General features: G+C 41.0%; 1 protein-coding gene across 4 annotated transcripts in view; it reads left to right on the forward strand.

Moving 5' to 3' along the window:
- Nucleotides 1-12,648, forward strand: part of grik2 (glutamate receptor, ionotropic, kainate 2) — a 342,363-nt gene that overhangs the window by 268,178 nt on the left and 61,537 nt on the right. For all 4 annotated transcript variants that reach the window (XM_044207865.1, XM_044207861.1, XM_044207863.1 and 1 more), the window contains one exon: nucleotides 7,697-7,914. In XM_044207865.1, coding sequence (XP_044063800.1) covers nucleotides 7,697-7,914 — 218 coding nt within the window. The remainder of the gene's footprint in view (nucleotides 1-7,696; nucleotides 7,915-12,648) is intronic.

Raw genomic sequence — 12,648 nt, forward strand, 5'->3', positions numbered from 1 at the left:
CTGCATGCTCCCCTTCTCCATGCTCCCTAACTCCTCCCCTCCCTCCTCCCTTTCCCCACCTATGCACAGCCATCTGAACAGGTAAGTGTACCCACCCAGAATACCTGAGATGGATCAAATGGGTGAGACTGAATGAGAATGTGAACTCAGCAGCTTACACTGCCTGTTTGGTTTTGTGTACTACTGCCAAACCAATGCCATATCTTCTCAACTAGTTGGCATCTTTAGACTGAGAAAAAAACAACCAACGTTTAACAGAAAATTGAATGTTATCACTTTAATGATTATGTGGCCTATATCCCTTACAATGCATGTCACAATGGGAGATATGTTGCATTTTAAATTATCATTTCTCCCAAAGCAATTGACAATGCAACATATTTATGACAGGTAGTGATGATTTTAGGGCCTGGGAAGCATGATATATATGTCCCTGCATCTGAACAGTGCAATGCACACAAAGAACTAGCTGCTATAGTCAAAGCTGCTTTAAAGGGTCAGTTCACCCAAATTACAAGAAATACAAAAAAATGTTCTTACCTCAGGTGGTGCCTAGCCATGCAGATAGTTTTGGTTTTATATGTCCAGATTTTGAATATCTGTCTCTGACATTTCTGCCTCCACCCAAATACAGTGGAGAAGAAAGGAATAGCATGTGTGGTGCTCACAGTATTGAAAGGATATATGAAACCAAATAATAGCTGTAATCATTTGAATGTTATAATCAACTGAATACGTTATTGTGAAATCCAACCAAAAATTAATACTCAGTGTTAAAATTAGGTACCACTGAATTATAGCACAAAATAGAATATTTTACTTTGAAAAATATCTTTTTGAATTTATGCAGTTTGATTCCTCTCTGAATTTCCCAGGAGGTAAATTCACATGATGCAATTTCAAAACCTTAATTTGAAGAGTATCTTTAGGATTCATTAATTCAGATAGAAAATTGAAGTGTCCAATATGAAAAAAATAAAAAATAAAATGTATTCAACTTGCTCAAATTCAACCCGTCCAATTCTGATCTAAAAATCAAAGTCAGGTCAAAATCTTCGACAGATTGTTAAAATTCACACACCCAAATTTAAGCTGAAAAATTCAAACTTGAACCTGAAAGTTTGTGAAAATGTATTTTTGACCTTGGAAACATTAGTCACAAAAGTAATCTGAAGTCAGGGTCCAGTAGTTTTTTCAAGAGCTTCCAACCATACCTCATGGTCTTCCCCAGCGACCATACTGTATACCCCAACTGTTAACACTTGTCCAAAGTTCCATACTTAGGTCATGTGATGACAACTGAGCAACGCCATTCACTGAAATGTGGTTGAAAGCTCCAGAAAAAGCTAGTAAGTGGACGCTGGGTTTTTTTTTTTTTACACTTGCATTTTCTAATTTGAATATGAGAAAAAAAAGAAAAACATCAACCCTACTTTAAATCACTTACTTGATGTTTTTTAGAAAAAAATATTTCAATAATTATTAAGTAGTGGTTAAATTTCACAACTAGACAGACTAGATATTCAACTAGAATATTCAGTTGCTTATAATTATAAATGATTTGGCTGTTATTTGCGTCTGTAGATTACATTTTTTAAAATCTCTTTCCAGAACCATTGTTCCAGGTACTTTGGATAATCCACAGAACACACTGTTGTTTTCATTTCACCTATTAGTGTGGAGGACGAAATCTCAGAGACAGATGTGTCATATCCTGGACAAATAAAAGCAAGACTATGTGCATGACTATTTACCACCAGAGGTAAGTGAGAAAATGTGTTTTTTTGGACGAAGTGACAGACATCTCAATCTTTCCTAGGATTTAGTAGCTGATAACTTATCCCTTGTTGGCTAACTGCATGCTTACTTATACTGCATGCTTACTAATATCCCCAAATTAGCTACTAAGTTTTCACAGGTTTTTATTTATTTGACTCCAAAGATACAAATATCATTTAAATTATTTGAGATCAAATATGATGACTGGTTTGACTTTAACCTCACCCCAACAAAAACCAACCAAAAGATTCTATCAACATTGAGCATAAAACATGTTTATAACTAATGAGTCTCTGTTCAAGATTTATGTAAATGTCATGCATTTTAGCTATTAGATGCAGTCTAGAGTAGTGTTGTTTCTTTGAAAAGCCAGCACAACAAATGTGTAGGGCTGACCAGTTGAGAAGATGTGGCTGAGGGCCACTAAACTGTGGGATTAGACTGGACAAACACACAGTGTCTGCATGGCTGCTCTGCACTGTAGAGAGGCTCCCCTGCCCGGCGGCTTGCCCCGCCCCCCAGAAAACTGTGGGATGTGCTGTTTGGTCATGACGTTACCTTGGGTACATGACAGTCAGCCCCAACCAGGTTCTGTTTGGGTTGACTCGCTTCTCTGACTGGGTCGCCCCTCTTTCCTGTTCTGGTTTCTGAGGTGGAACAGGATAAGAAGCTCGGAGCTGGTAACATGTTCCACTTTTAAACAAACCTGCATCTGATAGCCAGCCATGAACAACAGAGAACAAGCAGAATCCTCTGCTAACAGTGCTGATGAATATGTGTTTGTGTTCATGCCTGCTACCTTGATTTTTGGGTTGTGGTTTGATGAATGGGCAAAGTGGGTGGCTGGTGGCCGTGGTGGGTGACTATGATACTGTGGTTGAGCCATGTCTGACAGTGTGGATGACTGGTGGCTAATAAAAGGTTACAGACAATGTGTTTTTAGGAGACTATACCACTGGTTAACTTATGTTTTAAGTAATAACATAGACACTAAAGTCATTGTTTTGTTGCTAGTAGCAGGGCCAGCCTTAGCTTTTTGAGAGCCCTCTGTGAGAATAGCATTTAAGTAATTTGATCGCGAGACCCCCCTCTATGTTTAAATCACGATCAAATGACTTCTTAACCTTTACGGCCTTAAGGCTCCATACTAACACTTTTTATTGCATCTGGTATAATAATTAATACTAGGTGAACCGCCTAAGGCAAGGCAAAGGCAAGTCTATCTGTAAAGTATAACACCTTTCAACAAGGCAATTCAAAGTACTTCTCGTTAGACATAAAAACATTAAGATTATATAAAGATATAAAAGAAACACAAGGCAATACATAAAGACATATTAATAGGATTTAAAAAGAATAACAAGTGAGGATACAAAGGTTAAATGGAATAGAAGAAATGAAATTGGAGGCAAGATATGAACAAATAGCCCCAAATTAAATTTAATAAAAAGCAGCGGCAGACCGATTTAGACCTCAAGTCTGGGTGTTTGTTCCAGATATGTGGTGCATAGAAATTGAATGCTGCTTCTCCATGTTTAGTTTTTTTCTGCGGTTACATTAAGGTAATGAACAGCCATCAGCACATTAAAATAAGCAATGTTTTCGATCTGGGAGATGAGGCTGTGTCTGTACTAGCTCCTATTTGTGTCCAAATGTACACACAGTCTGTATATGAGCATGTTTTGTAAAAAGGGTTGCCATGGGTCTAGAAAGTACTTGAAAGTACTTGGAATTACCGAGCAATAAAGAGGTCCTTAAAAGTGCTTTTATTTAGCCTACGGGAACATCTGAGTTTGAGCCTGTCATCTACAGCCCGCGGTGGCACAACCTAGCATCAAGTATGCCAACCACAACCAGCTATCGGGAGAAAATAATGAATGAATGTGTGTGCTCACTGTTGAAATAATTAATTATAATATAAACATAATAATATAATTCCATGGTTTTGACACTTGCCATGTCACTAATGTTGACCCGCCTAGGAGCGAAAACAGATGAGCAAGGAACTGCCAGTGGTAGACGACTCAATTAGATTAAAATGAGGATTAGCCAGGGACAGGATAGCTAGACAAAGGAAAGAAGAAGAAAATGATGGTTTATAACTAATTGTGCTGGGTTCTGTTGGTTGTTTGACTCTCGAAAAGAAAAAAACCCCACACAGGTTCGAACTATTCGAATATCTATTTTTGCACCTTATGTCCATAAGATGGCAAACCAATACAACGAGAGACATAACTACTTGTAGTTATTTTAAAAGAGCTTGCATACAACTTTATCACTCTGTTTCACAAAGTCTCCTAACCAAAATCCGAATTTCAGTTAGACGCCGGGTCTGGTTTTTATAGAAGATCTTTGGATGTATAAAACCTCTTAAAGCCCACTGGGTCGCCTGCTTGAGCTAGTTCTAAGCTGCTTAGATCGTGCATACAAATATACATGTCTAAATTTTTATTAATGTGGACATGCTACACATAGTTAGATCGGTTAGATTCTCCACAATTCAATTGTTAAGTTCATTTTACAGAAACCACGAGCACCGAATTAGTGAAGTATAATTCATTCAGATTTACCGGCATGGTAAACAAGAGAGATGAAAAAAAAGTGGTGACTCCCTTTGAAGCGGTCAGAAAGTCTGAATATGTATCTATTCTTTGATTATTTATATTCCTTTAGTCCAAAAGGATCCACTGATCAAAAGAATCAATATGGTTTTTCATAAAAATTCATTCAAGTTGAAATAAGTAACCTTCGGCTTTCATCCTTTCTAAGGTGGGCTTTTACGGTATTTCCAAACGAGGATTTTTAGATTGCTCGGAGTGAAAATCACTCTCTCTGTAGCCGACTTGGGTTGTGACCTCTCTGCCATCATTACCACACAGTTGTTGTTGAATTATTCACTCGTTTCAGCTTGACCTACATTTTATTATCAATCAGTGAAAGGGACGTTGTGTGACTCCTGTCCGTCGTGCAGTGCATTGAGTGTAACGCGAGAACTCGTGCTGCTTTTTTCCCACAATCAGATATTAATTTTCACAATCGAATGTGTGAGCTTTTTTAGAATATTCATTGACAGCCCTAATACAATCCATTAGTAGTTGTCACTTAACAGGTAAGGCTGATACCGATTTTAGAGATTTTAGAGAGGAAATTTTCTATGTGGATTATAGACTATGACAGAAGGCTGCTTTCTCAAACAATTAACTTTATTAAAGAATATTTCAGTTAAATATTCTAACATGTTAAATAACATATACATTGTAACATGTAACATATACATTGTTAACCACAATTCTAGAAATGAACGCTGAGAAAATAAAGACTAAATACAAATAAAATATATAGCTAAATAAACATCAGCAGTGTTCAGTATCAGTCAACTGCTGAAGTAGCAGAAAATGCCATGGAAATACTCAAGTATAAGCACCTCTAAACTGTACTAAAATAGGCTACAGTACTACTAAATTAACATACATTCCACCACTGCTCTCTACTAAACCACATATTCTCTAACTTACTCTATCAAGCTATGAGATTCATGCTACAGCTTTGTTCCGATTCTGAACCATTATTTCAATGGATTGAACTCCAATCAGAAACCCTTTTTCTTGCTTATCAAAACATGTCATCAATGTCACAATATTTGGCTGTTAATGTAACATTAATTCATGGTTCGCTGCTGCCGAGTCGAGAGATAAACAATTAAGGGGAAGCGTTCGACGTATCCGGTGAAAAAACAGGCTCCAATATGGGTCGTTATTTATTTACTTTCCAGCATTGCATCTCACCAGCTAGATAACAACGTAGCGTGAAGTCAGCACTCAACAGACTCAAACCACCACCGCTTTGACTCCACTACGTCTGCTCAGCTGTGCACCAGGCACTCTGCTTCATGTGCTGCACGGTGCTGAGACTATTGTAGCGATAGCGACAGCACACATTTCCCAGCATGCCCTGCCTGTTAAGTTAGCTGCCTTATGTACCAAAATGCAAATGTTAATTTTTGTTAGTGTTTGTAATGAGTCTGTACATGATATGACATGATAGTTGTCATTTTTGTTGCTGTTACATTTCATGACACCAGCTGTATTATACTGGCATAATGCAGTTTTTCAGAGCTGCTTCATCTCTATCATGTTACATTTTTTGCTACTGTAGTGACAGTGCACTCTGCTGGAAAAACTTTGTAGTGACACTAATATATTAACACAAACCTTTCTTTATACATAATATGTTGGAAAGAGTTTTATATTTGTTCGTATCAGGTGACATATACGGCGACATCTCTGCGGCAGGCCAATATTGGGCTCTACAGTTAAGTCTACCAATGAGATAATCTCCTGAAAACCTGATGTACTCCTGGGTGAAACAGTGAGGGAGGTAGCCTGAGAGGCACGTGCCCCCTCCAGTCTGTCGTTTCCTCTCCATTGCAGTATCAATCGCGGTGGGCTCAAACTCCAGTTGGCTGTCATGTCTTTCCCTGCATGCTCCCTCACTAGACAGCTCACTCAGGGGATTGCAAGAAAGTTGAAAAGTGAGAGTGCAGAGTGAGTCTCTCACAAAGGGAGTGGAGCACAGAGTTCTTAACCTCCTATCTCTGTGACTCTTTATCAGCTTTCCCTTTGAGTCAATGTGCAAAATCCCTGCTTTCAATTGCTTAAGCCGCTTGAATAGAATCGTCCTGATATAACCCAGGCCCACCTTCTTTCACCCGGACAACAAACCTCCCTCTTTCACTCCCACTCTACCCATGCACATATGCTCCTTCATGCTCTGCATACAGTCTGCTTAAATCTTGAATGAAAAACAGTCAGACTAAGATTTAGTGCTCTTGTAAGGAATAAAAAATAGTGAATGTAACTGATGCTGACTGTGCTAAGCTAATCAAGTACAAGGGCCTCGTCAGACCAGCATTTATGGCAGCAAAATTTCTCAACAAAGTAGTACTAAGTAGTATTTAGATACAGATACAGATGATTTGTTGTTTGGTCAAGGGGATTAATTACCACTAAACCTTATGGCTGTACGAGCGACTAACAGGCCATCACATATGCTAAATGCCTGCAGTTGAAAATCAGCAAGAAAAGCATGCAGGCCTTACCTGAAATCCTGGTGAGCTCGACTAGTTTTTCACAGTCGCTCCACTTGTTCCTCACAGTGTCGCTCATTCGACTGCGTGGTTGAGCCGGTCCGCTCTGGTCTTCTTCTTCAATTAACAACCATGCACTGAGCTTGGTGTCTGTTTCAGTTAATTTAGGTTAACAAATAGATGCTGACAGAATTTAAACTGTCATTGTCCATCACGGTCTCAATGAAAAGTTGCTCTTTGCATTCATCTGCAGCACTCTTTCCCTCGGTGACTACCCTCAGGCCAGCTCATATTACATAAGGCCTGCCCCCTTGAAGCTTGGTTAATCAAAAATGACAAATGACAACCTGTGACCGTGACAATACATTGCTCCACAAAAGATGGTTTGTAGACAGTTGAGTATCTAGCATGTTAGTAGTTAGCTAGCCCTCCAAGTAGTCATTATGTCACCAAGCTTCCAGAAGCACCTATGTCGCAAGAAGACGCAAATGAATTTTCCTGTGCCACTTACTGGTAGAGGGAGAAGTTACATTTTGAATTTAAAGAGAACTGATGGGGAATTATCTTGAAAACATTAGTTGTAGAAGAGGCAGTACAGTAAAGAGACAGACCAGAGCACACAGGAAGTGTGATTCACATTGCCAGCGTAAGACTAAATACCAATCACCAGGTTCAACCATTAGGCTGTCCACTCTGCCCACTCTGTGTGTCTGTGTCTGAGTAGTGTGTGATCCAGGCAGCAGATGCAGAGGCCTAGCCTGGCCCAGCCTGGCCCGGTCTGGCCTGGGTGCTGCCCCCTCTTCACCCCCCTCCTCTGCTCCTCTTGTTCAGGATCTGAGCTCATGCCGAAAGCCCTCTCCACCAGAATTGTAGGAGGAATCTGGTGGTTTTTCACACTCATCATCATCTCTTCCTACACGGCAAACCTGGCGGCCTTCCTCACCGTGGAGAGGATGGAGTCACCCATCGACTCTGCTGACGACCTGGCCAAGCAGACCAAGATAGAATACGGAGTTGTAGAGGATGGCTCCACCATGACCTTCTTCAAGGTTAGTTAAAGCTGGATATTTTTAAACCAACTGGTCTTTTCTAGTGTAGTGTTTCGCTGCTCTATATCACCCAGGTATATACAGGTACACGATATGGGTATGTCAAGGCTTATGGTAGTATAAAGAGTTTCCCCTCGGGGATCAATAAAGTATATTTGATTCTGATTCTGATGGTGAATTTTGAAATGGTTTTTATTTTGCAGTGATATTAAATATGTCTAAACTGCATGGCAAATATTAATAGTGCTCATTTTTAACTACAAATACAGGGTTATTTTTTTACTTTTATTTATTATGTTTATTTTCTTAACATGGAAAGCCTTTCATGGGACACTAAAACCCTTTACTACAACTCACACTAATTAAAAGTTAAATCCACGTTTCCACCCAAACGCTGACATTAGCATGTAGCTAATGTTGCTTTTGGTTGGTCTTCCACAACGGCTTCCAACAGCACAGTAGCAGAGCTGCTGTGCCAAGGAAGGTCGACTTGTGACCCAGCAACGTATCGATCCAGACAGTCAAACCACTTGCTGCTCCGCTGGTCGGAGCTCGACCAATCACAGCGCAGCAAGCCCCACCCCAAACGTTCCTGTACTTTTGGAAAGTACTACCCCCCGAGCAGGGACCTTTTGGGGGTAAAATAATGTCACCAATGTCATAATGCTATGTTCCTCCAAAGGTTTCTAGTCCCTGGGGAAAGTTCCTGCAGTGGAAACACAGCTTGAGAGTGTTAGTTCCTGATCAACCACCGAATTAATACAAAATTATTAAACCTCTGTTGCTTCAAATGTTAATTTATTACTTTTTAAATGTATTTAATTATTTGTTGTTCTACTTAAAAGTGTACTTGTGATTTAGCATTGCACTTCAATAATGTTGGGAGACTCACTGGATCTTACATTCCCATACTGCATCTCAGTATTGTCTTTTGTTAGACTCTACCTTGTCTGACTGCCATTAAGGACTGGAGAGCTAATAACTTTTTACAGCTAAACACAGATAAGACTGAGGTCCTTATCAGTGCTTCAGATAGGTTCCACAGTTGCTCAGTGTATTGGGTCCCTTTCTTCAGCTGTACAGTCTAGTCTTAGAAATCTCGGTGTTAAATTTGATCAGGCTATGTATTTTGATCAACATATCAAATCATTGACCTGTACATGTTTCTTCCATTTAAGAAACACTGCCAAACTAAGATCTGCTGAATCACAACCTGAGCAAGAGATGATCATTCATGTTTTTCATCATCCCGGCTAGACTACTGCAATTCCCTTTTCATTTGCCTCAACATTTCGTCTCTGGACCGTCTACAAATGGTCCAGAATGCTGCTGCAAGGCTGATCCAGCGGGACGACTCACATCACACTTATCTTATCATCTTTACATTGGCTTCCCATAAAGTTCGGGATTCATTTTAAGGTTCTTGTTTTCACATATAGAGCCCTGCATGGTCAGGCACCTGATTAAATCTCTGACCTGCTCCACCCTTATATCAGCAGTAGGTCACTTAGGTCTTCTGACCAGGGCTTACTGGTCATTCCTCGTGCTCGACTGAAAACAAAAGGCGAAAAACAAAAGGCGATCGTGCCTTTAAATTGGTGGCTCCGACACTGTAGAATGCTCTTCCTATAGACTTACGTTCTGTGGTCTCTGTTTAAACTTCTCATCGGTTGTCTCGTTTTTTGCCATACTAGCAGCATGGCTCTATGGATGGAAATGTCAGTCAGTAGGTCAGTTGCTTCACCATTTTCAAGAGTGAAATATCTAGACAAATATTGGATGAAATGCCATAACATTTTCTACAGATATTTGGTCTGTACAAAAGTCCAGAGATAGACTTCTTAAGACTTTTCATCTAGTGCCATTAGCAAATCAAATGTTTCGATTATGCAGTGAAATATTTTAACTTCTACTAGTTTAATTGAAGCTAAATTTGCTACAGGTGTTCATGTTTTCCAGAGGATAAATTGTAATGTCATTGGTCATTCCCTGACATTTCATCTACTACCATCATCAGATCAAAATTTTAATTTGTCTAATGTTTTGATCCAGAAACCAACCAGTGTTCCTATGCTGGAAAAATATTGATACACCTGACTCTACTACTTGACTGTGTGTGTGAATGAGTTTGTGGTCATTTGATTAAACACAACTTTCCTTTCAAATGTGTTCCCTGTGAGCACAAAATTAACTCCAATAATAAGATATATTATAATAATATATGTGTTCAATATAGTTTTTAACACAGGGCCCCTCAACAAGACAGGGCCTCAAGATTAAGTAATAATCAACACGTCCTTATACCTAAACGACAGAATAGATTGATTATCAATGACTCCCAAAACAACATATACGACCATTCACCAAAACAACATATATAACCGTTGGAAAGTACCAGCGACAGGCGTACCGCTTAAGTACATCACGTAAGTCACATGACGTTAAGCACGTGATTAATGTTGTGAAACAGTTGCAGTTTGGTTAGGTTTAGGTAGCAAAACTACTTGGTTAGGTTTAGGAAAAGATTGTGGTTTGGGTTAAAATAAGTTACGCAAGTTATGTAAGTCACCTACGTGGCAGCAAAACACGAACCCCTAGCTAGAACTGACTCCATAGAGAGAAGTCCCAGGCGGCCAGGTCGTGTTCAAACCCAGGACCTTCCTGCTATGAGGTGACAGTGTCACCATGATCAAATACTACTGTACCTTTTTGGCAGTTAAATAGCCTGGAACCATGTAGCAGTGATAGCTCTGCCCCTCCCAAGGCTCTGCTTGGTAATCCCCACAGTATAGGATCATATAGAATACAGTATCTGCTGCATATCAAGGATGTTGTGTTAATCCAGCCAAGTTTGAAAACTTGCCTGCATTAGATCTTTGCTTGGAGTTTCTCACCACTGATTAGTTTTTTTTTTTTTTTTTTTTTTTTTGTCGATGGCACTCAGCCAGCTTTGAGATTTAGCTTTTTTTTACACCTTGTTTTCATCCATCTGGGCAATAAGCACAAATGTGTTCGCAGGTAACTGTGTGATTAATATTTGTGTGTGTTTCGTCTTTATCGTTTCACCATACAAATGAATGAAAACAACAGTTGGTGTAAGAAGAAGCATATTTGCTTGTTAATCATCCTGCCCATGCTGAGGTCCCTCTGCAGCCATAATTTACAGACACTGTTAGTCCAAATCATTTGTGCATTATGGGCTAGGATGGTATACACATACACAGGATAATACCAGTGCTGTTTACAGTTTTTCTCAATTGGTTGGAATGCACGAGTGTCAACTTTGAGAATATGTTTGTCAGACGGAGTTCCATGAGTGTAGTTTGATGATGACAGATGGTGTAACCCTGGTCACGTTACTATCAAGCACAGTATCTGTAGCCCGGACATTGAACTGTTAGCTGTGGGACTCTGGCCATATTATCTGCCACATGAATTCTCACATGCCATTGTTGTGGCTGTTTATATCGCCCCCTCTGCTAACCCAGCATCGGCGTGCAACACCATTCACACCGCCACAGCACAACTCCAGACTCAACACCCGAGTGCACTCATATTAATCTCCGGTGATTTCAACCATGTCAGTGTTTCAACAACACTGACTAATTTCACCCAGTGTTTCAGTAGTCCTACTAGAGAGGAGAGGACACTGGACCTGCTGTATGCTAATGTTAAGAACACATACAGCTCTTCCCCCCTCCCCCCAGGTGGGTCAGACCACAACCTGGTTCACCTCAAACCCTGCTATGTGCCTCTGGTTAAAAGGCAGCCTGCGACCACAAGGACAGTGAGGAGATGGTCAGAGGACACCTATGGGACACTGCAGGAATGTTTTGAGGTGACTGGCTACATTAACTTCTGTGTGGACTGCAATGTCCCAACTAAGATGGTCCATTGTTATCCAAATAACAAACCGTGGGTAACAAAGGACATCAAAGACATCCTGAATGCCAAGAGGAGGGCCTATACTGATGGTAATAGGGAGGAGGTGAGGGCAATCCAGGCTGACCTGAAGGTGAAGATCAGGGAGGCCAAGGAGAAGTACAGGAGGAAGCTGGAGCAGAAACTCCAGCAGAACAACATGAGAGAGGTCTGGAGCGGCATGAAGAGCATCACTGACTTCAGACCGACTGGCAGCAACTCTTCACACTGATGACTCCCCCCCCCCACCTGTAACCTCTGCTGTGTGCCTGACTACTGACCAGGTGAGAGGACAGCTGATGAGGCTCCACTCAAACAAGGCTGCAGGCCCCGATGGAGTTAGCCCCGGGGTGCTAAAAGCCTGTGCCCCCCAGCTATGTGGAGTCCTTCACCATGTCTTCAACCTGAGCCTGAGTCTTCAAAGGGTCCCTGTTCTGTGGCATCTTGCCTCGTTCCTGTGCCGAAGACGCCCCGTCCCAGTGGCTCCAAGGACTACAGACCGGTGGCACTAACCTCCCACATAATGAAGACCCTGGAGAGACTAGTGCTGGAACAGCTGCGGCCCATAGTCAGACCCCTCCAGGACCCCCTTCAGTTTGCCTACCAGCCCTTGCTGGGAGTTGAGGACGCCATCATCTTCCTGCTGAACCGCATCCACACCCACCTGGACAAGCCGGCAAGCACGGTGAGGATCATGTTTTTTGACTTCTCCAGTGCTTTCAACACCATCCGGCCAGCCCTGCTGGGTGAGAAGCTGGCAGCGATGCAGGTGGATGCCCCCCTCGTGTCCTGGATTGTTGATTACCTGACTGG

Source organism: Siniperca chuatsi, linkage group LG9 (assembly GCF_020085105.1).
Source record: "Siniperca chuatsi isolate FFG_IHB_CAS linkage group LG9, ASM2008510v1, whole genome shotgun sequence".
NCBI classification, from domain to species: Eukaryota; Metazoa; Chordata; class Actinopteri; order Centrarchiformes; family Sinipercidae; genus Siniperca; species Siniperca chuatsi.